The sequence below is a fragment of the Typopeltis vanoorti genome, chromosome 17 (genome assembly GCF_054136105.1).
Source record: "Typopeltis vanoorti isolate ZY-2024b chromosome 17, IOZ_Tvanoo_1.0, whole genome shotgun sequence".
NCBI classification, from domain to species: domain Eukaryota; kingdom Metazoa; phylum Arthropoda; class Arachnida; order Uropygi; family Thelyphonidae; genus Typopeltis; species Typopeltis vanoorti.
Window position 1 is genome coordinate 29,282,687 of NC_143565.1, and position 25,340 is coordinate 29,308,026.

At 35.0% G+C, this 25,340-nt stretch overlaps 1 protein-coding gene across 1 annotated transcript in view; it reads right to left on the reverse strand.

Annotated features, from left to right (window-relative positions):
- Window positions 1-25,340, reverse strand: part of LOC150097249 (uncharacterized) — a 550,351-nt gene that overhangs the window by 355,696 nt on the left and 169,315 nt on the right. Inside the window, exon 13 of the mRNA XM_090407628.1 lies at window positions 1,732-1,825. Coding sequence (XP_090263754.1) covers window positions 1,732-1,825 — 94 coding nt within the window. The remainder of the gene's footprint in view (window positions 1-1,731; window positions 1,826-25,340) is intronic.

Consider the following 25,340-nt stretch of genomic DNA (forward strand, 5'->3'; position numbering starts at 1 on the left):
GTGTTAGGCCTACTGTCCTGTTACAGGGCTTATCTTAAGCCCCTCTAAGTTGTACCCATCCCAAGGACAAGGTGACTAGCCCTATGCCTCCCAGTATATTTTATTGCTGTAGCTACGTGTGTTCATGAGGCCAGTTTGCCTGCTTGTGGGAGGAAAAACCCAGATAAACTGGGGATAAAAACCCTGCTGCCCACACCCAAGATGGCTAACTTGGCTATATCTGAGAAAGAGCCTTAAGCTCTTCATGTCAGTGACGGGAATTGAACCCAGGACACTCCTTTCCCAGGCATATGGTTGCAAAGTGCATAGTCACTAGGCTAACTGCACGAACTACTTCAAGTCACCTTTACATCTCTAATTTGTTTTCCAGCACTCTTTCTACCATTTCTAGACTTTTTTTTTTTTCATCAGGGTTTTCCAGTGAATCTCTAATGTTTAGTTTTTATTTTCTTAAAAAATTAAAGAAATTTTATTAAAATTCATCCAGCCAGAGCAGAGTTATGCATAGCAACTGATGTGTGAGCAAAATGAGAAATAGTTTCACAAAGCCTAAAAAGCCTTTTAGTCATGCAGCGAAGGAGCTAAATTTGGATGAAGAAATAGTATGGAGTTGTTTTGGTAGAAGATTTGAACACAAGGAAAGTTTCAGTAACATGGTGCCACAAATTTCATTAATGAAATTTGTAGCATCATGTTACTGAAAAAAAGTCTGTTCTGATATCTTTCATGTAAGCAGCACAACATTTTTTTGAAGAATGAAAACTGGAGATGAAACATATACTATGTTTTTTACCAGTGGAACCTGAAAGAGGCAATCTTCAGTTGAAATCAAAAAGGGTGCACAGATATGTTTCCTTGATATCAATGATATTTTCAAGTAGAACTCATCTCACAAAATCAAAAGTCAATCAAAGTTACATGGAAATTCTGAATTAATGAACAGATACGAAGAACATAATGCTGCATACAGTAAAAATGCAAAAACAAACAACTTATTACAAGTGCAATTCTGTTTTCTTTACAAAAAATAAACACACATAATTCAGGATGTGAGGAAGATTTCGATTACAGGTGAATTAAATAGTCTCATATGGAGATGGAAAATTTTTTTCTATAAAATAAACTAACCAACAAATCAGAGAACATATGATGACAGACATAGCAGATTATGGAGATAAGTTTAACCACAAAATTATCATTATAGTACGCCCACAGATTCGAGACCCTTCAACACTTCTGTGCGTGTCACAAAAAGGAGAATCCATTCCGATAATAGGGTAATCGATCCATCTTCTGGGATGAGTTTGTTTATTATTACAGGTCGGAAAATTTAGGAAATTTTCGTACAATATTCGTAAATTTAGGAAAATTTACGAACATTGTAGTTTTTAAACTAGTACAGCGACAGACAAGAAAGCACGTGATTTAGCATGTTGGTGACCAATTCGTACATCCTTCATTTCTTTCTCCCCTTCAGCATGAATTGACTATTCTTGGCAGAAAGCCAAGCAGAGCTCTACAAAGTGTAGGCTTACTATACTTAAGTTTATAAGAAACCAAGCTACTTGTCAATAACAAACCAATGAGACCAATAGATCAAGTTAGACAGGATGGAATGGGATTTTGGATGAAAGTGTTGGCATGAAGTTCACATTATATTGGTGATATAATCAGTCTTATGTATATTGTATGTAAATAAATTTTTTTATAGAATTAACAATAATGTCTTACCTAATCCACTGCTTAGTTCCTTTATTTGGGGATTAACCAGAATATTTCCAAAGACCCTTCGAAGATATTCATCTAATACCAAAGTATTAGCTAGCTGAAAAAAGTGGATTTATATAAACTTTTATTTCTATTAGAAACATAATACTAATTGTGATATAAATATTTCTCTCTTGTACATTCAAAGTGAAATCATCAGGGTGGCTAAAACTACAGAATTTTTGATTTTCTGTCAAAAATCAAGTTATTCTGTCAACCTATCCTTAAGATTGAAGAAAATATTAATTTTTTTTAGATTTTGTAAATGAAGTGGTTTAAGTGCTCTTTTTCCTCCATTTTCAACTAAAAATTGCCTCAAAGTTTGCATACAAATTTACAAAACAGTTGTATAAAAAAAAATTAAAAAAAAGTGCAAGAACCAAATAAAAATCTGAATTTTTATAACATACTCTTTACAGGTAGCTATAAAGCAAAATTGGCACCATTCTGTTATTTACATCCTTTTCCAACCTGGACAAGCCCAATGAAATAAACATAATTCTTTTTTTTCTTTCCACAGCAAATTTAGTAGTTCCACTTATTAAGATCATGTGTGGAGTAAGCAAATTACATGTTGTCAGCATTACTGTAAAAATTGGATGAGACATCAAAAAAATACAATTTTTAGATGCCATTTGAAATGTTTACAATATTTTATTCCATTCCATTTTTCACCAATCTTACTTACTTAATAAAAATAACTCGTCCAGCTTTTTGGAAGGAAAAGGCTTAAATAATTTTTTTTACTTTTCATTCAATTAACTAGTGTTAAATTGTGAATGAAGATATTTGGGAATTATAATACTTCATTCACATTTAACATAATCTGCCATAACTTAAGCAAGACTTATAAATATCATTTGTTGTTAGTCTCTTGCTTATAAATTATTATTCATATAATTACTTTGAGTTTGTTTATTATTGTTTAATTATAATAATTTTGGGTTATGTATTAGCAATGAAAGGACTTTGTGTTAAGATGTCATTCAATTTATTTTATTTATTCCTGTGTTAATATTATAAGAAGCTGTGCATATATATTATAAGAATTTGTATTTATCATATTTAAATGTATTTTATGTGAACTACGGATTTTTTTTTTATTTGTTATTTCTGAACGAGAATGTAAATGTGTGGAATTCTGCTGATGTGATTTGATTGGTTACAGTTGGAGAACTGAGTTGTTTTTAGTTAGCGCATGCTTAGAACGTGAACGGCTACATATATGGAGAGAGGCCAGTAGGATGTAAGCTGAACTGGTTAGAACCGGATTTTGGGTGGGAAAGAATAAGCATATTTGATTGGAAAACGAAAGTAATGGGGAGAAGCGTTGAGGACAGCAAGGAGTCAAGTAACTGGTGGCAGTAAGGGAATTTGGAAATGCAGTAAATCGATTAAGAAAGAACCAGGAATTAATACGCATTTAGAACTACTTCTAAGGAGTTCTGATATTATGATAGATTCCTAAAGGAGAGGAAGAATAATGCAGAGCTGAAATCAATACATAGAAGAAGATAAGGAATTAGCAGATAACTTAAATCGAATACATCAAGACTTGTGTAGCTCTGTGTTTAATATCTCAGTTAATATAGTGAAGATTTCTTTGAATTGTGTTTCCTCAAAGTAATAGTTAACAGGAATTTCAAATGTGCCTAAGTGAATTCAATGTGCAGAAGCTGTAACCTGGTAAGAATTATCCTTTTTACATCCAGTGTGAAGCAAATAAAAGTTAGCTCTGCTTAATATATTCTAACCGTAGCTGTGGTGTTTAACTACGAATAGTCGGAAGAATGAAGCACTAAAGTATTTCCGCCTTGAATTAATAACTGCCTTGTTATTCAATTAAGTGTTTATTGACGAAAAGTGAATTAGAGAAGCCAACTATAAGAATATTTATTGTGTATTCTGGAACCGTGAACTGTGAGAACTATTTTCTATTAATTGGTAGAATATAGAGGACTGAGAGTTGAATGTTTGATGCCTAATGCAATATATTCATTCTGGGTATTTGAACTAAATTGATGTATAAATGATTTGAGTTATCTTATTGAATAGAGACAAGTTGTAATAAAAATATTTATGCTTTGAATAATAAGATCTGTGAATTTAGCTTTAATCTTTAAACCTAACTGAATAGCTACCAGTATCTCAGAGATATTTTGGATTTGTTCAATTGGATTATCTTGTTTAGAAAGTTATGCTTAGATGTACATGTTATATAACCCTGCATTAAATGTTTTGTTTTATTCAATTCAATTTGGTGTTTGCATGATTTTCCTGTAGAAAAGTGATAATATAAATGTAGTTGGTGATTGATTCTTCTATATTATACAGACTAATCTGAATATAGGGTGGTGCAGTATAATATAAATTTCTTTATATTCGGGAGCCTGTGTAGCTCAGTGGATGTGGCGTTTACACACCACCGCGCTTGGCCGCACGAAGGAAGACTTGGTTTCGAGTCTAGTCGGCGACTAGAGGAAATTTTTCTAAGCCTTTTTTCGACCGGTTCCCGAGTTAGTCGATCTCTGGCACGGGCAAGCAGGTTTTTCCTCCCGGAAACTCTGGTTTTTCGTCCTGTAAACTGAAGAAAATCGACCGTAGAACCCACATTATTTTCAGACATTAAATATATTGTGTTAGGGTTAGGGACCACGAGATGGCAGCACATTTGTGCCGTCTCTCTTCACTGCGTACCGCTTAATTACTGATAGCCTTGGGCCATCTGTCTCTGATTGGGTACCTGCCCACTCAGTCTCCAAAAGTTAGATAGGGCTAAATGGCCTCGCCTACTCCCGTATACGGGAATAAAAAGGCGTTAGCTGATTTTTTTTTTTTTTTTTTTTATATATTCGGATCAGTATCAATCAACAACTAACGAATAAAAACGGAATTCAAAGAGATAAGGATAAGTTTAATCTTCTTCTTCTTCTTCTGCAGCTTCTCCCACTTAAGTGGGGTCACTGTTTGTTATGAGTCTCCTCCACACCTTCCTGTCTTGGGCTGTCACCACATCCAAGTTCTTCATCTTCAAGTCCTCTTCTACCAGCTCCCTCCATCTCTTCTTTGGCCGCCCACGCTTCCGCTTTCCTTGCACATCCATCTGCATGGCCCTTCTTCCCACATATTCGTCCTCCCTCCTCATCACATGACCAAACCATCTCAACCTTGCCTCCTGTATTTTCGCTCCTAAGTTCGTAACTTTCACTGTTCCCCTGACATAGTCATTTCTCAGATGATCCTTTCTGGTCACACTGCACATCCACCTAAGCATTCTCATCTCTGTTACTTCCATCCTGCTAATGTTATTTTTCCTCAGGGCCACAGTTTCTATAGCATATGTCATAGCTGGCCTCACTACTGTCCTATAAATTTTGCCTTTCAGATTGATCGGCACCCTCTTATCACATAACACTCCAGCCATCTCCCTCCAGTTCCTCCAACCTGCTTGTATCCTGCATCCCACTTCCTTCTCACCTCCTCCATCTTCTTCCACTGTCAAACCTAAGTATCTAAAGTCTCTCACCTTCCTGATGACATTTCCTTCCAGCTCCAGGTCTGTCTCCTGGCCACCGCCCACTGCGCAACACATATACTCTGTCTTACTTCTGCTCAGTCTCATACCTCTCTCTTCCAGTACTTTTCTCCATCTTTCCAGTTTAGTTTCCGCTTCTTCTCTTGAATCTACACACAGCAAGATGTCATCTGCATACAACATTGTCCAAGGTGCATCTTCTCTCACCTCCTCTGTTACCACCTCCATCACAATATTAAACAGAAACGGACTTAATGCTGACCCTTGATGCAATCCAACTGTTACTTGAAAACTTTCTGTCTGTCCCAAACAGGTCCGAACACTTATCTTCACATTTCTGTACATTTCCTGCACCAACCTGACATATTTCTCCGGCACCTTCTTCTCCCTCAGACACCTCCAGACTTCTTGCCTTGGCACTCTATCGTATGCTTTCTCCAGATCAATAAATACCAGATGTAGCTCCCTTTGTTTCTCTCGATATTTTTCCATCATCTGTCGTAACCCAAAGATAGCATCTGTTGTTGATCTACCAGGCATGAAGCCAAATTGTTCCTTTGCAATCTCCACCTCCTCCCTCAATGTACCATCAAGAACCCTTTCTAGGATCTTCATTGTGTGGGACATCAACTTTATTCCTCTGTAATTTTTACAGTCTTGTGCATCCCCTTTACCCTTGTAGATGGGAACAAGAGTACTCTCCCTCCATTCCTCGGGTATATTTTCCTGTTGGCAAACTTTCATGAACAGGTCCCACAGCACGTCAATTCCCTCTTCCCCTAGTGCCTTCCATGCCTCCACTGGAATTCTGTCGGGGCCCACCGCTTTTCCATTCCTCATCCTCTTCATGGCCTCCGTCACTTCCATTCTACTGATGTTCTGCACCATCCCCTCAGAAGGCTGCCCATCTCCTCTGTGAGTCCTTGCATTTTCCTCATTCAGAAGTCCCTCAAAGTATATTTTCCATCTGTTTCTTATGTCCACATCCCTCCATAATACTCTTCCTTCAGCATCTTTGATCTGCCTCACATGTAAGATGTCCTTAGTTGCTTTATTTCTACATTTCGCTAGTTGGTAAATTTTTCTCTGTCCTTCCTTTGTTTCTAATTGATCATACAGATCTTGATATGCCATGGCCTTCGCCTGTGCCACAACTCTCTTGGCTTCTTGCTTTCTCTCTTTGTACACCTCTCTGTCCTCTTCCACTCTTGACTCATCCCACTTCTGCTTTGCCTTCCTCTTAGCTGTTACTGCCACTTGTACATCATTATTCCACCACCAACCCTCCTTCTGCTCTCTAATCTTTCCAGATGTCTCACCAAGCACCTCGATTGCACAGCTCAGGATCACTTTTGAATTATGTTTCCACCAATCTTGTACACTTTCCAGTCCATCCGAAATCCTCTCTAACACTCTCTCCCTAAAACGATTCCTCACACTCTCTTCTTTTAAGCGAAACCACTTAATTGTCTTCATCCCATGGCAACCAGAAGTTCTTATCTTCGATCTTAATTTAAAGTCTGCGCACAGCAGTCAGTGTTGTTGTGCTACTTGATCTGTTGGAATTACCTTACAATTTGTCACAACCTTAAGATGTTTTCTTCTAGTCAAAATGTAGTCAATTTGTGAGCTGTTGTTACCACTTCTAAATGTTATCAAATGTTCTTCCCTCTTGAAGAAAAACGAGTTCACAATTGCCAGATCAAACGCTACTGCAAAGTCCAGTAGAATTGGAACAGTCAGCTAGGTAGGACGTTCCAACACTAGCTTTGGAGAATTTTTCCTTTAATTTGTGTAATGATTCAAGATAATCAGACTGAAGGCAAGGAAGAGCATTGAGTTTTCTTCATGATCACCAGACTCCTCAGGAACAGAAAAACTAGCTTGTATTTTTTTTTTTTTTTAAACAAAAAAGTTTCTGTAAGCCAAAGGGAGATTCAAATAGGGCAGCTGACACCCAGTTAATAGATTCTAGAATATACGCTGCCTCAAAAACCATGCCATAAGAGGTTTTCTTTTTCATCTTTTGAAGAGTAGCATAAACTTCAAATATATGGGAAGTATACTTTCTAATCATGGATGTTTACCAGGAGATAATGAAGAGGATTTCACTAGGACAATGAGGTCCCACAAGTTCAAGCTTTTCCAACAAAAGTTATTAATTTTATTAAAAAGTTAAATAAAAACTTTAAGTTACTTTTTTTTTTGCCCATTTTGACTTATGCAGCAGAGACATGAAAACTAACAAAAAAGAGATGTGAATAGAATACAAGCAATGGAAATGAAAATTTTAAGGACAATGTTAGCAAAAACAAGAAAAGACAGAATAAGAAATGTGGATATTAGGAATAATTTAGGGATAAAAAATGTTGAAGAAATGCTTATGAAGCCTTGCTTGAAGTAGTTTTCACATCTAATGAGAATGTACTTAGTATGGATTAAAATTTGTCGGAAAAGAGACCAAGAGGAAGATTATGGAAAAGATGGAAAAACCACATAAGAGAAGATCTAGAAAAGAGAAACCTGAACTGCAAAATATTCATGAAGAAAGAATTTGGGAGGATACAAAGAAATGGAGAGATGTGATCTGACTGAACAGACAGTTTCTGTAAGAATGGTTTTGCTAAAGAAGAAGAATTTTACATGGTTTATGTAAGTTTCCAAAACACTGAGAGTGTGTGTGTGTGTGTGTGTGTGTGTGTGTGTGTGTGTGTGTGTGTGTGTGTGTGTGTGTGTGTGTGTGTGTGTGTGTGTGTGTGTGACAGAATGATCATTGACTCGGTTAACATACATAGTTTTATGAAAAAAATTGAATGACTAGAACCGAGATTTAATTAAAAAGGTTTTAATATAAACACACTACTAGTTTCGGCCTGTAACAGCCTTCTTCAGGTGACATTATAAAAGAAAAAACACTAAACATTGAGGGTTAAAAGACTATGAACAACATAGACAGTCTTTATACATAATTAGCATTAAAACGTTGTAGTTGTATTTGAAGCTGTTCTTTCATTTGTTGCATTGTTGGGAGAGTGCGTGCTTGCTGCATCATGTGAACGCCAGTACATGATTACAGCTGAATGACTATCCGGGAGGTTGTAGCTTAAGTTGTTATTTAGATGAACAGGATTGAAGATGATTTCTCTCTCTATTTCGTCACTGCAACGGAAGATGTTTGTAGATTTTTCCCAGCAGACTTTGTGACTTTGGTTATCATCATTAGGATTAGCCGAGAAGAGGATATGACTTGATAATGTACTTGCTCGCTGTCTCTTGTAAGTAATGTCTCTCATGTGTTCTTCCATACGCATTTCGACAGATTTGTCTGTCTGCCCGAAATAAGGAATATCGCAGTCACATAATATTTTATATACGCCAGGGTATATAAAATCCCAGGTTTTTTCTTTTATGTCACCTGAAGAAGGCTGTTATAGGCTGAAACTAGTAGTGTGTTTATATTAGAACCTTTTTAATTAAATCTCTGTTCTAATCATTCAATTTTTTTCATAAAACTATGAATGTTAACTGAGTCAATGATCATTCTGTCATATATATACACACATATATACACATACACACACACACACACACACACACCCATCCAGCAAACTTGGATAATATTCTTATCCATGAAAGAAGATGGATAAGAAGTGTAGTTTGACTGTCATGACCATTAGAAGGTGCAATAATCCTTCATGCTGAAAAGAACACTTAACTACATTACCTGGCGTACGTAGTAGCTATGTTCTGTCGCCTATAGCAAGAAACGCAGTTGCTTGCCATTTGTTTGGTAACCAGAATCTAAGTTATCAGACTAAATACCTATGAGTTATATTCATTTTGCTGCTAGTTTTTAATGTATAATTATAGTTTTTAATGCCAGCATAAAATAAGAAATCCTTTCAATACTTTTTCATTTCATATTGTATCACTCTGGAAAATCCATGTCACTATCAATTTTTTTTGCTAATTATTTTAATCACCAATACATTAAAATTCTCCAAAAACTTGATTGAAGATAATTATTTTTGTCAAACAATTATTTTATAAATTCATGAAAATCCAAATCTAAAAATGAATAAAGCCTCCATCTGTTCCAAATTAAGTTTCCTATTTTATTCATAATCTTAGTTCGAAGGTTAGTTATCGTACGCAAATCTTGAATCTTTCTTTCATTACACGTTTTTTTGGCTTCCTATGCAGGGTCTGTGTGTTACTTATGACTTCTTGTTAGTACCACTCCCAACTGACTTGTCTGCTGCTGGGGGGTATATTTGTGACTGTAGCAGCACATGTTCATGAGGCTGGTTTGCCTGCTTGCGGGATTTAAAACGCCAGACAAACTCATGGAAAAAACCCTACTGCCAGTGCCCAAGACCGGCTAACTTGGCTATGCCTGAGGAAGATCAAGTTCTTCACGTCTTCAACGGGAATCGAACCTGGGACGCTCCTTCCCCAGGCATATGGCTGCGAAGCGCAAAACCACTAGGCTAACTGCGCAGACTTACGTAAATCTTGAATCATATCATGTAATGCATAATTTTTATAACTCAATCTGTTGGTTTTTGCATTTCAAATTTCTTGGTTTCCCCACAAATCAAAATAAACGGCAGTTATGAAGTCAACTGTTGTTACGTACATATTTTCAACTAATTTCGATATTATGCAGCAGTTTTGAAGTAGCGATATTTTCCCTAAAGTTTATCTTTTGAAACATGTGGAGGTGCATGCGTCAAAATGAAATTTTATTTCCGAAATTTTCATAACAGAATTAATTTGCCTTTAATGGCAAACTCCCCCTTGCTAGATAACATGTGCGAACTTTCTTTTTGCTTGAATTCATTATTTATCTAAAGTAAATGTACCGTTGCAGTTTTAAGCACAAGACAAAAGGCATAGAATCTGATAAAAACCATTGGGTATAAATTAAAAAGACTCTTAATCTGAAACCCCAAATAATGTAGTTTAACACCATTTGTTGTTCATAAAAATAAATAAAAAAATCTTTTCTAAAATTGAAATGTGCAACCCATATAATCTTATTTTGCAAGGAAAGGAAGCAAAATGTCATATTTATTTCAATAAAAGTTATTTAAAAAATATAAATATCTGACATAATATTTGCATCATTATTATTTTTGCGTCAATCCAAGAAATACAGTACACATAACTACAATAATCTGTTAACGGTGGGGGGTTAACTGCATTTTAACAGAATGCTGATGAACATTCTGCCTTTTTATTAGGTCGAAAGGATTTAGAGTATATTTGCAAACAGACATATTCAACATAATATTTCAGGAGTGACAGGGAGAATAAGATGGGGGAGGGAGTGTTATCGATGATAGCTGATGAGCTACAACCAAGGAGAATAGAAGTGGAACTGCAGAATAGAGAAAAGAGCACATTTGAGGCTATTTGGTGTGAGAATGAAACTAGAACAAAATATATACACCATCTATTCCATCACCTGGTCTATAGTAGATAGTATGCATAAGCAAATAGAAGAAATGAGTGGAAGGAGGATAATTATTATGGGAGATTTCAACTATGGTAACATTGATTGGAAAGAGGAGAGGACACATGGGAGGAAGGAATTGGATATTATGTGGTTATTAAGAGATAACTATCTGCGAAAGTATGTAATGGAAAATACTAGGAGTCAGAGAGTGCTTGACCTAGTAATTGCATCTGAGAATTTGGCTGTAACAAATATGACCATGTTGCCACTAATTGGTGAGAGTGATCATAGGGTCTTGACTTGGGAGGTGGATAAAGGTGTGGAATTTACAATCAAGACAGGGTACATGTGGAATTATCAGGCTGGTAAGTATGAGAAGCTTAGGAGTTTGATTGGTTCAGTGCCATGGCATGTAAAACTGCAAAGGCTAGATGTTGATAGTGCATGGGAGAAAGTTAAGTGTTTGCATGAAGCAATGGCTGACTGTATACCTAGAGTCCAAATAATAAATCAAGTTAGGGTTAAATGGATGAATAACACTATTAAACTTTAGCTGAAAAAAAAAAAAAACACAATGGGAGGAATTTAAGGAGAAAGGTGACTAGCAGGTACATGAACAGTATAAAGTGCAGGCCAGAAGGGTAACAAGTGTGGTAAGAAAAGCAAAAATGGATTATGAAAGAACATTAGCCATGCAGGCTAAAAAGAATCCCACAGTTTTTGATATTTTGCAAGTAAAAGAAAAAATGTATATGGCAGAATAATTTTAAAGAATGCCAATGGTAGGGAGGTAACCAAATCAGTTGATATAGTTGAATTACTGAGCAAGCACTTTGCAAGAGTATATAGTCCAGGTGGTAACATTGCAGGAATGAATGAACCAACAGATTATACAGGAATTGTGATGAAGTGGAGGTGAATAGTCTATTACAAAAGCTCAATCTGTGGGATTGAGATGGTATACCAGCTTGTGTCGTACATGAAGTGGCTAAAGAATTGCCAGTGCCCTTGACCATTTTGTTTAATTTGAATGTTGGGTCTGGGTTAGTCCCGAGGGGGTGGAAAGAGGGGAAAATAGTTCCACTGAATAAAGGAGGTTCCAAGACTGCTGTCGTAAATTACCGACCAATTAGCATATCAGAAATCGTTGTCAGGGTCTTGGAGAAATTATTCAAGAGAAAAATACAGGACTGGATAGATGAAAATGGGATACTGTATGGGGGACAACATTGTTTTGTTAGGGTAGATCATGCCTCAGTAACTTGCTCACGTTTTATAACACAGTGACAGCTGAAGTGGATAAGAGTAATGGGTTTATGGTGATTCTACTGGACCTTACTAAGGCCTTTGAGAGGATACCACATGGAATTCTAATCAGTAAACTGCAGCATATGGGGATGGATACAAGGTTGGCGAGATGGATAGGAGGGTGGTTAATGGAGAGATATCAGACAGCAGTTTATTCAGGAGTAGAATCCAAAAGACTGCCTGTGACTAGTGGTGTGCTGCAAGGTTCTATTCTTGGACCACTGCTGTTTAATTTGTTCATTAACGATATAGGAAAGGATCTGAGAGGAAGTGTTCACTTGTTTGCTGATGATGCAAAGTTGGGTAGAGCAATAGTGAGTGCACAGGATGTCAAAATTTTGCAAGATGATTTGGATAGTTTGGAGGACTGGGCTAAGGAAAATGGATGTCAATGTGGCAAAGTGTAAGGTTATGCATTTTGGGGCGAAAAGATTAGCAGCAGTATATCATATTGGTGGAACCATACTCCAGGAGATTGATGAGGCCAGGGATTTGGGAGTGTTGGTGGATAGGAAGTTGAAGTTTAGGGGGCACATTGCAAAAGTGGCTAAATCAGCTCATCAAATCACTTGGTTGCTGAAAAATACTTTAACAAGAAGAGACAAACAAGTTATTGTTCCTCTGTATCGAGCCTTGATAAGACCCCATCTAGACTACTGTGCCCAGATATGGGCACCAGGGTTTCTTCTTGATGGGGAGGAGGTGGAGAGGATCCAGAGACAAGTGACCAAGATGATAGCAGGTCTATGGAATGAACCTTATGAGAACAGGTTGAAGATTTGTGGGTTGCAGAAATTTGTTGATAGGCAGAAAAGGGGTGATATGATTGAGACATTCAAATTACTGAAGGGTTTCTAAAAGATTAATTCAGAAGATATTTTTGAGAATAGGACCGGTGGTGGGAAAACTAGGGACCATACATGGAAGCTGGGCAAGAATGTGGTTAGCAAGGGTGTTAGAGGTAGGTTTTTTTTTACTTGTAGAGTGGTGAATGAGTGGAATAAGCTGCCAGAGTCTCTTGTGGATGCCAGGATTGTGAATGAGTTCAATGCGAGGTATGAGATACTGTATGAATGTCGAATAGTTGTTCTTGACATGTTAGGGCCTCCCTCGGCAAGTCTATCGATTCCCTGGAGTTGCCCATAACAATAATAAGTTAGCCAGTTTTGTTGTAAAAAGTGCTGCATTTGAAGAAATCTTAGCGGCATAATAATAAAATAGCAAAATTCATAATGCTTCAGAATAACTTAATAATACCAAAACAAGATGAGGCACATGTGTAGAAATCTATTATTATTATTATAATAAATAAATAAAGTAGTTTCATTTTGTCACAGATGGTTTTCGCTCGACTACCTGAACTTTTAGGCTATTGTTCTTATCAATATTGTAAAAACTCTATTGTAGCTTAAATATTCCAAAGCACATTACATCGATTTTTTACTTAGGTCAAGTCCCATAAGAATGTTGTAAAATAACCTTATTTGTCTCTGTATATTTTGTATTAGATATTTTTGTAAATAGCCCTTTGGAAATTAACTGTATATACTTCTTTAATAAGAGTATGTTAGAGTGTTAAAACAAAGGCAATGTTTTTCACCTGAGCTGTATGTAATAGATCTACATTGCAGCATTAGAAAGTTTATCAAATTTTGTGTGTATGAGAAAAGCTTACAAGCTCTGCACGTAAGCACCTCCGAAGTCAGTCAGAAAGGTTCAAACAACTTAAAATCAAAAGACACAGAAGAAAACAAAGAGCAGGCTGAACTTGAAACTTTAGATGAAAGAATCATGCCGAATTCTTCAGGGGTTACAAACTTCATGCGAGGTCACAGAGAAGGCATAATTAAAGAGGACAGAGCAAAGCATATAGGGCTTCCTTGATCGAGAAGTCGCTAGAGAGAGAGAGAGAGGGCTTCCCGTTTCCAGACATTGACAGAGAGTAGCTTCCTGGTTCCAGTCTTAAGAGAAGACTTCGAGTTGCCGAAAGGAGATGTTCCAATCACCGGAGAAAAGCTTCCAGGCCAAAAAGGAATCCTGGTTGATTTGGCAACAGAAAAAGGAGGCAGTCGTCCAGGCATTTTTGGCGAGCCCAAGTAGAGGAGAAAAGGCGAGACAAATTACCTGAAGCACCTTCACTCAGAAGTTTTTCTTTTCGCTTTGGGAGAAAAACTTTGCCAGAGCTGTATGAGTACTGCAGGGTGCAGTTCACAGTCCACTGTTTTCCCGATGAGATATTTCTGAAGCCAGATTTCCTGAAGGAAGCTCAAGATCTGAGATGAGAGAATTGCCTTAGAACTTTGTGTAAGACCTTTGACTAAATGTGTGATACAGAGCTTTTGTAAGTTATATACCTTTGTACAATTCCTCTTATGTTTTTTAGTTGGACAATTAAGATTTAGATTAACAGTAACAAGAAGTGTCATTAAGAGAATCTATTGACATAGAGTTTGTAAAAGTAACTTAATATTTTTTTAAGTTACTTTTACAAACTGTATACTTCTAGTATACTCTTTGCAAGTATACTAGAAGTTTAATAAGTGGAAATTGTAAACAGAGTAAATAAGTTTGAGGTAACGAAAGTTTCTGCGATCATTTTGAAACACGTTCCAGAGACAGGTTTTTTTGTGTGCTGCTGCTATTTGCATTAATTAATGGGTAAGAGCAGTCTCTATATCACATAAATAGAGCATTTGAATTTCAAGTTTATTATTATTTATAAATTAAATTGATTTTTCGGTTAATTTTTTTGTGCAACAATATTCTAGTCATTTTAGGGTAAAATGTAGAGTAAAAAAGTGGATGTAAGCGAGCATAGCAAGTTAATGTTACTATTTATTGCCTCTACGTTTTAACAAAAGCTGGAATTATTATGCTTATTACTGCAACTTAAAAAAAATCAAAGCTGGAGTTGAATAAATCTTGTAATTCCATAAATATGATGATGATTTTTGCTATAATTTTTATTACCGTAAATTCAAAATTTCTATTTTTTAGTGTGAATATCTGAACTTTACAGTTCATGAAATTCCAATTTTTACCTTGTTTAGCAAGCTTAATTTGACTGTATTTAAATTTTTTTTTTTAAAAAAACTTTTATCCTTATACTAAATTATTACCATACCTTTTAATATTTTTTCGGTATTCAGAATTTTTGTAGCAACTATGATGCTTGTCAAATAAAATCAATGTTCTCAAAATCCATAATCAACACTGCAATTGAAATCTTTCACAGAAAGATTTTAATTACATCTTTCTTTAAATTAATTATGATTCAATTACATGGAATATTGAAAGTGTAAATAATATACAGGGTGTTCGGGATAAATTTGACATATTTATAATTAATTATATTTTTCCGTAAGTTACATGTATTAACACACACTTCTCTTCATTTAAAAGTTTGGACCCTTCTTCATTCGTATACAAGATGTCAGAAAGGATGGATAGCTGGAACCCACCTGAATCATGGAAGAGAATAACTTGTATCATGATGATTCGTGCCCGCCATCAAAATAAGGATATTACAACTGCTGCCCAATGCTCCCTGAATACAGTAAAAACAATCAGGCATGAACTAGAGACTTGCAATGGTGACTACGAGGATGTAGCAAGAAGAAAGATCCCTAGCAGACGATCTGATTGCGTTCGTACAGCAGAATTCCTCGCAAATCTGCAGGAACAGGTGTTGAAGAACCCTGGCATTGGAATTCGGGCTTTGTTCGTGGAGTTGCTAACTGTAGTCAAGCCCTGGATAACAAGGGTAGCCAATGGTAGGCCGTATGTATGGCAGCAGGATTCGGCCCCTTGCCACACCTCTGGGAAAAGTCAAAAATGGTTGTCTGAAAATTTCTACGACTTCACCAGTCCAAATGTTTGGCCTCCAAACTCCCCAGACCTTAACCCCATGGATTATTTTGTATGGGGCGCAGTTGAAAAAGACACCAATCGCACTTCCAGTAATACAAAAGCCCAGTTAATGGATAAAATTAAAACAGTTTTTGCGGCCCTTCCCAGGGAGACTGTAGCATCAGCTTGTTCGAGGTTCCGAAGCAGAATTGAAGCTGTGATCGATGCTAATGGTGGTTATTTTGAGTAAATCTTGTTGATAGTATTGTAATTAACTCTGCCTGTAATGTTTTTTTGTCAATTCATTAAATTTAATAGATACAAAGAAGATTTTCTTTTTCCTTACGAAACTGTCAAATTTATCCCGAACACCCTGTATATTTAGAATTACATTAAAATCTTTTAAACTATTTAGAAAATTTAATATTAAATATAAAGTATCACAGAAGTTGCATAATTATTTATAATCCATTGATATAAGTTAGTCATTTATATAAAATGACTTACAAGGTTACTAGTTTGATATTACCAAGATTTTTTTAATATTAATATTTATTGTATACATGTGAAATTCGTTTATATTTTTGGGAAAAGACACAATAAATAAATTGTGCACCAAAAAGGGTCAAATATCGTAGAACAGCAAAGGAAATTCAAAAAAACAGTAATTAAACTGATAGTTTAGTTACCGTTATTTGGCTAGTACTTGTAAAGCAGTATACAAGTACTGTATACAAGTGTAATATACCTAATTATATGTTTAAAGTAGTTGTCGCAGTCGGTAAGAATATATTATACAATTAATTATTATTTTACTGTTACTAGTTTATTTTAACAAGATTAAGATACTACTGTTTCTATTTTTGTATTTTTTAAGCTTTTAACGTAATTGTTTATTTTATTTATATGTTTATTTTGGATTTAATAAATATTTATTTTGCTTTTGATAGATTAATACACATAATGATGCCAAGAAAATTTGAATCCGGAGTAAAAGAAAACGAAAAACAGCTAAATAGTCAAAAGGGTGCAATTTTGTCTTTCTTGCTTTCTGAAAATGAAGAATTTCAGAGAACTGAAGTTGTACTTTACAGTTCTCTGAATGAAAACTGAAACATTGGTATCATTATCAGGAGGGGATGAAAGTGAAAACAAAGAACATCAAAATAATGTAGAAAACATAGAAGAGAAAGAAGTAAATGAAAAATCAAGAGGATTCTGAAGAAAATTTTCAATTGGAGTCTGTACTTACCAGCAAGCAAGCTATCTCTTATCCTACCGATATAGAAGTGTGGCCACTTACTATTGATAAACAGTTTATCGAGCATATTTTAATAAACATGCCCCAGAATGTTGGTAAAATTGAAAATTAAAAAAAAAAAAAAAATACACAGAATGCAATAGACCATGTCAGAAATGTAAATATATCACATTTTTACTGTAAAAAGGCAAATGGAACAAAGGAGAAACGAGTGGCTAATTTTTTTCAGAAACCAGTAAAGCAATTTATTGCTTTGTTTGTAAATTGTTTTCTAAGTCAAAAAATAGCTTAATGAAGGGTTTTAATGACTGGGAAATATAACATGAACCTTATATGATCATGAGCATTCTACTGAGCATATACGAGCAATGTGCACATATTGCAAAAGAACAAGTTCTGTAAATAGTCTAATTGATTCTGAATTGATCAAACAAATACAATCTGAAGAAAATTATTGGAGAAAGGTCTTAAAAAGAATGATGGCTACCATTAAGTAGCAGAGTAAACTAGGGCTAGCATTTAGAGGAAATATGAATTATATTTTTTCTGATTCTTGCGGAAATTATTTAGCGTGTTTACACTATTTAAGTGAATTTGATGCTATTTTTAAAACATCACATGAAAATGTATGCCAACTGTGGTTCTGGCAGATCAAATTATCTTTCATACCATACTTGTGATGAACTCATAGCGTTAATAGCTAAAAAAACAAGAGAAATATTAATATCAGAAATTAAGGAAGCTGCTTATTTTGCAATAATACTCTATTCAACTCCAAATTGCCCATAATGACCAACTAGCTATGATATTTAGCTATGTTGCCGCAAATTCTGACATTAGAGAAACATTTATCAGGTTCATCAGAATTGCACAACATAATTCCTTATATTTAGAAGAGGTAGTATTAAAAAAATTAGAAGAATTATCTTTGGATATAAGAATGTGCAGAGGGCAAAGCTATGATAATGCTGCCAATATGAAAGATATCTATACAGGTTTACAAGCTAGGCTGAAAAACTGTAGTCCCTCTGCACATTATATAATGTGCTCTAGTCATGCCTTAAATTTAATTGGCAACTATGCAGCAAAATCTTGTCCAAAAGCAGTGCAATATTTTTTGTTTTATTCAAAATCTATAATTACTTTTCATTTTCAACAAAATGGGGTATACTCCTTAAACATTTAGAAAAAAAATCTTTAACAGTTAAAAGACCAAGCGAAACGAGGTGGTCCGCAAGAGCTGACGCTATATTGGCTTTGAAACGTGGATATAAACAAATTAAAGACTCATTACTTGAACTATCCATTTCTCCTCATGAAAAACCTATTTCTAATTAGAGAGCTCATCATTGGCTGAACATTTTGACAAACCAGAAACAGCAATTTTAACAGTTATGTGGGACAAAATTTTACAATGAATAAATCTCTACAAGATCACAATATGGATTTGTTTTTAGCTAATAATTTGTTACACTCTTTAGTTGGTTTTATTTTAGATATAAGAAATAATTTTGCTGCTGTAAATGAAGAAGCAAATTTATTAACAGATGAGACAAAAATTTAAAGATGAAAAGGAAAGCGTTATAAAACAAAAAAAAAACGAGTGACGAAGTTTCACAATCTAACAATGAGATTATATTACATTACATGGGAAAGAAAATTTCACTGTGAACACATTTAAATGTCATTTGCTATAAGCTAATTTTGGAAATTAATGAAGGAACAAAAAGCTATTTTGACATTTTTTTGAAGGAAGATATAGATCAAGACAAGTACAAGACTAGTATTGATAAAATTTTACTGATGAAGTTATGCAATTTTTAATAATGATAAAGAAAGAAAATTCTTCAATTAAAAATATGTACAAATTTATAAACAATGAGTTAAGGTCTACTTTTCCGAACATAGAAACAGTTAAAAATATAAATAAAATAAATAAATATCAGCTAATGCCTTTTTATTCTGGTATACAGGGAGTAGGCGAGGCCATTTAGCCCTATCTAACTTTTGGAGACTGAGTGGGCAGTTCAATCTCCACTGGTACCGATCAGAGATAGATGGCCCAAGGCTATCACTAATTAAGCAGTACACAGTGAAGAGACGGCTCAAATGTGCCGCCATCTTGTGGTCCCTAACCCTAACACAATATATTTAATGTCTGAAATATATGTGGGTTCTACGGTCGATTTTCTTGAGTTTACAGGATGAAAAACCAGAGTTTCCGGGAGGAAAAATCTGCTTGCCCGTGCCAGAGATCGACTAACTCGGGAACCAGTCAAAAAAAGGCTTAGAAAAATTTCCTTTAGTCAACGACTAGACTCTAAACCAAGTCTTCCTTCATGCGGCCAAGTGCCGTGGTGTGCAAAATGCCACATCCACTGAGCTACACAGCTAATTTTCATGTATGAAATGTTTTATTTTCTTATTTTCTTTTTTATTGATTTATTTCCTATTCACAAGCTACAGTGCAAAGTGTAAATCATAGTGCAAACCAAGTCTTAAAGAAATATTAGTGAAATTTTAAAACGCTTTTTTGTTTTAAATTATCGACATTGTTGGCATTCAAGAATGTGTGAGCAAGGCTAATGTCTTTGTTTCTAATATGATTCTATCATTGATGCCACCTGTTCACTCCCCTCATCTTTCTCATATATATGGTCTCAGGTCTTAGATTAAGTTGTTTTTTTAATTAATTAATTTATTTCTAACCCAGCTCTCAGATTCATAAGTTAAAATTGGTCTGACTACTGTCTTGTATACAGATACTCAAGTGTTTTGACTAATTTCTCTTATTCCATATAAATTTAATTAGTCGACTTCCTACCATACTTTTTGATAATTCTGTTGTCTATTTCCATATTTAATTTGTCATCTTCACTAAAAACTATGCCTAAATAGCTGAAATATTTCTTGTTCTATAGAAATATGAGAATGCAACTGAAGTTTTCTATGCTTATTTTTATAATTTTGGACTTTTTATTGACGATTTTTATGGCATTAAAATTTATGCACTTTTCTTTTTATGTTGAGCTCATACATGAGAGGTTGGTTGCACTTACATAATGCATGAAATAGCTTGTCATGCTAACTTTGTTGTTTGCTATAAACAAAGGCGCACAGAAGGAATTATGAAAATAATCTTGGAGGATCACAGCCTAGATAGATTCTGAGTCACATGTACATGACAGCCATGAAAGTAAAAAAGCAATTTCTTGTTCTTATTGGATGCTCAATCAAACTGACAACTCTTTCCTAGTAATTAAAGAGTTGCTGTTTTGAAATAGTGTAGATGAAAATAACTGCATCCATAGCATGCAGTTATGCTCTATAGCTGAATATATCACTTAATGATTTGTAACCAAACAGATAATAATAATTATAACAACAGGACTCTCTACCTTTGATATAATATAGGTTATTTTTTTTTTCACAAGATACCGCCGTGCCAGTAGTGTTAACGGCTGACGAAATTACTGTGACTTATTATATAGTGAAACCTGTGGAGTATTCATAACTAAACATACATACGTAACCACAGTAATTAAATTATTTTTAATATGTAAATATTTCGCCTAAGTATCTTAGGACATCATCATCAGTACAGTTATTTCAAACAATACTAGGAATAACATACAGTTGGGGAGCATGCTTACAATGAATCCCACTACGTATGCAGTAGCGTGTTATAGAATTAAATTAAAATAAATATATCTGATAAAAAATAAATTAGATTAAATTAAAATAAAATAACATGCATAAATTTGTTTTACAATTAAGGATGACAATTTCCTACATTTTCAGGATAGTAAGAACGTGATTATGGTTTAAGTTGGGTCTGTGACATAGAGCTTCAGTACTTTCTTTATATAAAAATGTTCATACAAAATTAATAATGGAAAACTCATGCACAAAGATTATTTAATAGTATAATTTTCGCCTGTGTGTCACAGGCATCTTCAGTACATATTCATCAGTTATTGTTTAATTTGAACTTAATATGTACTGAAGATGCCTGTGACACACAGGCGAAAATTATACTATTAAATAATCTTTGTACGTGAGTTTTCCGTTATTAATTTTGTATTGATATGTCTACTCACGGTATACCTCTTTTAAAACTCATAAATGTTCATGATTATATGAGGATCTATGTAGAAGTTTGGTGTTTTTCCATTTGATCCTATGGTTTGGGTTTTCAACTCCGTGTTGGTTTGATAAGACGAACATGGTATTGATGTTCAGAGATGTGTTTACTAATAGATTTTCCTGTTTGTCCGTAGTAAGACATCTTACAGGAACATGGAACTTCATAAATGCCAGGTAGTATCAAAGGTGAGGGTTTGTCTTTAGGAGAAGGTAATAAATTATAGATCTGATTCATTGGTTTGTATTTCTCCATGATTTTTGACAGATGTTCGGAAATGCCTTTGTTATATGGTATGGGAATCCTATGAACTTGTTCTTGTCTAGGTTGATGTGTGAGGAAGTGAATGATGATTTTTTTTGAGTTGTTTTTGGATTATATCCATTTAGTACGGTTGTATTTTTGATGATTTCCAATTCTTGGTTTAAAGATTCCTTGGAGGAGCAAAATCTGTGTGCTCTGGTAATTAATGATGCCATATTTTTGAGATGGATGGTGAGCAGATGAATTGTGAATGTAATGACCTGTAAACGTAGACTTATGATAGACAGAAGTGGAGATGGAACATCTTTTTTCATTGGATGTGTAAATCCAGCACGGAGATACCTTGTGAAGATTTTTTTTCTAGTATGAATTTGATGCAAGGATGAAGAATGTTGATTTAATCCAGAAGCAGGTAGAGTTCTGGTTCAGAATTAACTCCAGACAGTAAATACATCATTAACATATCAAAGCCAAATTTTTGGTTTAGGTTCAAACCAAAAATTCTTCACCGTGTTCCAGAAAAAAGTTGGCTAATTTTGATGATAAGTGGGAGCCCATTGCCTTGCTTGTAAATTTTATCTTCTATGTGAAGTATCTGGATGTAATAACATCATCATCAAATTCCTGACATTTACCCTCAAATAGTGTACAGGATATGATAGTACTACATGAAAAATTTACATCATTACTAACTTCCTACCTACAATTTTCTGCCAAATCAATCTGTTACCTGTCAAAGCTAAAACATTGTCAGATCTTATGTATCTATCTATCTATCTTCTAAAGCACCTTTTACCATATCAATCCACCTATATCTTGGTCTTCCTCTGGGTCTGTTTCCTGCCAACCTGGCAGAGAACACTTGTTTGGCTAATCCTTTCTCGCCCATTCTGTTTAAGTGACCATACCATCTGAGTTTAACTCTGCTAACGCATTACTAGATGCTAACAATGTCAAGTTCTTTCTAATATCCTCATTTTTAATATGATATTGCTATTGATGCCATCTGTTCATGCCCCTAATCTTTCTCAGGACTCTCATATCTGCAGTCTCTAGTCTTTGGTCAAGTGTTTTACTTCTGACCCAGCTCTCAGATCCATAAGTTAAAATTGGTTTGAACACTGTCTTGTATACAGCTAATTTAGTGTTTTGACTAATTTCTCTCTTATTCCATATAAATTTATTCAGTTGACTTCCTGCCATACCAGCCTTGTTGATTCTGTTGTGTATTTCTTTATTTAATTTACCATCTTCACTAAAAATAGTGCCTAAGTAGCTGAAATGTTTTACTTGATCTCTAGGTTCACCATTCACAATGCAGCTGATATTTTCAATGCTTCTGCCTATTTTCATTATCTTTGTCTTGTTATTGTTGACCTTCATACCATATCAATCACAATAGTTATTCAATTTAGTCGGGAAATCTTGTAGACTTGTAGCAGATTTATTTAGAAGTATAACACCATCTGCATAAAGCAAGGAGCTGACATCAACAGCTCCAATTTTGATATTATGTTTAATACCACTTTCCTTCATAATGTGATCCATATAGATAATGAATAACAGAGGTGATAATGCACATCCTTATCTGACACCAGATTTAACATTAAACCATCTCTCTGTACTTCCTTGAATTCTAATTGCTGACTTACAACTCAAATAAAGACTAAGTATTGCTTGATATAATGATCCACTGACACCATATAACTGTAGTGTATTGAATAGCTTCTCTCTTGGCACCTTGTCATATGCTTTTTCCAGATCTACAAAACTTAAATACAGATCTTTGTTTTATTCCCATGATTTCTCCACTATTTGTCTTAAAGTGAATATCTGATCCTGACAGCCTCTATTTCGCCGGAATCCAGCTTGTTCCTCACCAAGCTTCTCTTCGATAATCCTTCTCAACCGTTTCTCAAGTATACTAGCATAAATCTTATCAGGAACACTCAGTAGAGAAATACCTCTGTAATTTCCACAATCCGTTTTATTTCCCTTTTTATATATGGGTACTATGAGAGCTCTACTCCAATCATCTGGAATTTGTATAGTCCAGGCCCTCTGAACTATACAGTAAAATCCAAGTATGGAGGTATAAAAAACTTTTATACCTCCATACTTGAGCATCTCTAGTCTAATACCATCTACTCCAGCTGCATTTCCACATTTCAGACTTTTGATGGCTTTTCTACTTCAAGCATGGATATGTATTCCTGATTGCATGCCTGGTCAGTGTTTTTTTTATCACTGTGCTGTCATCACTGCTAGTTTCGTTTAGCGATTTTTCGAAGTTATTATGCCATACTTCAAGGATATCTTTTTCTCCAGTTTTCATATCACCGTTATCATCTCTAATTCCTTTTATAGCACTCTTTCCTCCATTTCTGAGCTTCTTCAACAACCTCCAGAATATTTTGCCACTTTCTTGATATTCATTTTCTGTTCTTACCAAAGTCTTCTCATGACTTTTGTTTAGCTAGTTTTACAGTGTTCAGCTTTCTTACATAAAATCAGAATTCCCTGTGTCCTCCAGGGAGTTCTGATTTTTCTGCCCTTGCAGACAACCTCCCCAAATACCTCTCTGGCAGAATCAATGCATGTTTTCTTTAGAGCCTTTGCCAGTGAATCTCTAAGGTTTGATTCCTGTTCTCAAACTCTTTCATTTTTTCTTGAATAATGTTTGTATATTTTAGTCTACAGTTCACATCTGAGAGCTGCTCAACTTTTATTCGCTTTAAAACTTTCTTATATATCATTCTTTTCAATAAGAAATTCAATTTTATCCTGCTTAAGACTAAATGGTGATCACTTCCAATTTCAAATCCTCTGTACACTCTAGTGTCCTACACCAGAGAGAAAACATCACTATCAACAATAAAATAGTCAATGAGACTTTTCTTATTCCTTGCCTCTTCTCTCCATGTGAATTTGTGCACATTTTTATGTTGGAACATGGTGTTAGCAATAACCAGTCCATGTCCTGAGCAGAAATCCAGCAGGTATTTGCCATTATTACTAGCTTTGCTATTTTCTCCAAATTTTTCCAAAATATTTTTGTATATCTGACAATCATTTCCTACTCTGCTATTTAGATCCCCAACAAGGACCAACTTTTCATTTTTCATTGTGTCAGTTGCTTTTTCTAAAGCCTCAAAAAATTCCTCCATTTCTACCTTAGGAGGAACCATCTGTGGAACCATAAGCACAAATAAGTCTCATTGTCCAGTTCCCCATTCTAATATTTGCCCACATCACTCTACTTGAAATTGCCTGCCATTCAAGAAGATTAGCCTCGTATTTAGTGTTGAATACTATGGCTAGTCCTTCTTTTCCTTGACTGTCATTGCCTGAATATAATATTTTGTATTTATTGCTCAGAAAGATCGCATTAGTTTTTGTCTTTTTTGTTTCAGTCACCCCAATTATGTCAATCTGGTACTCATCTAATTCCTCAGCTAGCTCCATTTCTTTGCCATTCAGGCTTCTTGTGTTGATAGTACCGATCTTTAACTCTGGTGATGTTAAGTTGGAGTGTGTTTTCAGCTTTGGTCCAGTAGCTGACTTTTCACTGTTTGCCCTGGTTCCCTGGCAAAAACAATGGGGGGGGAGGCCTTGTTTAACCGAGCGATGCCCCAGCCGGCATGAAATTTTGTCATGTTATACCATCATTTTGTATTTTGGTTTAAGCCAATAAGAATACAATTTGGTCGGCTAATTCCCAAATTGCCAGCCCATCCTCGTCCATTCAGTA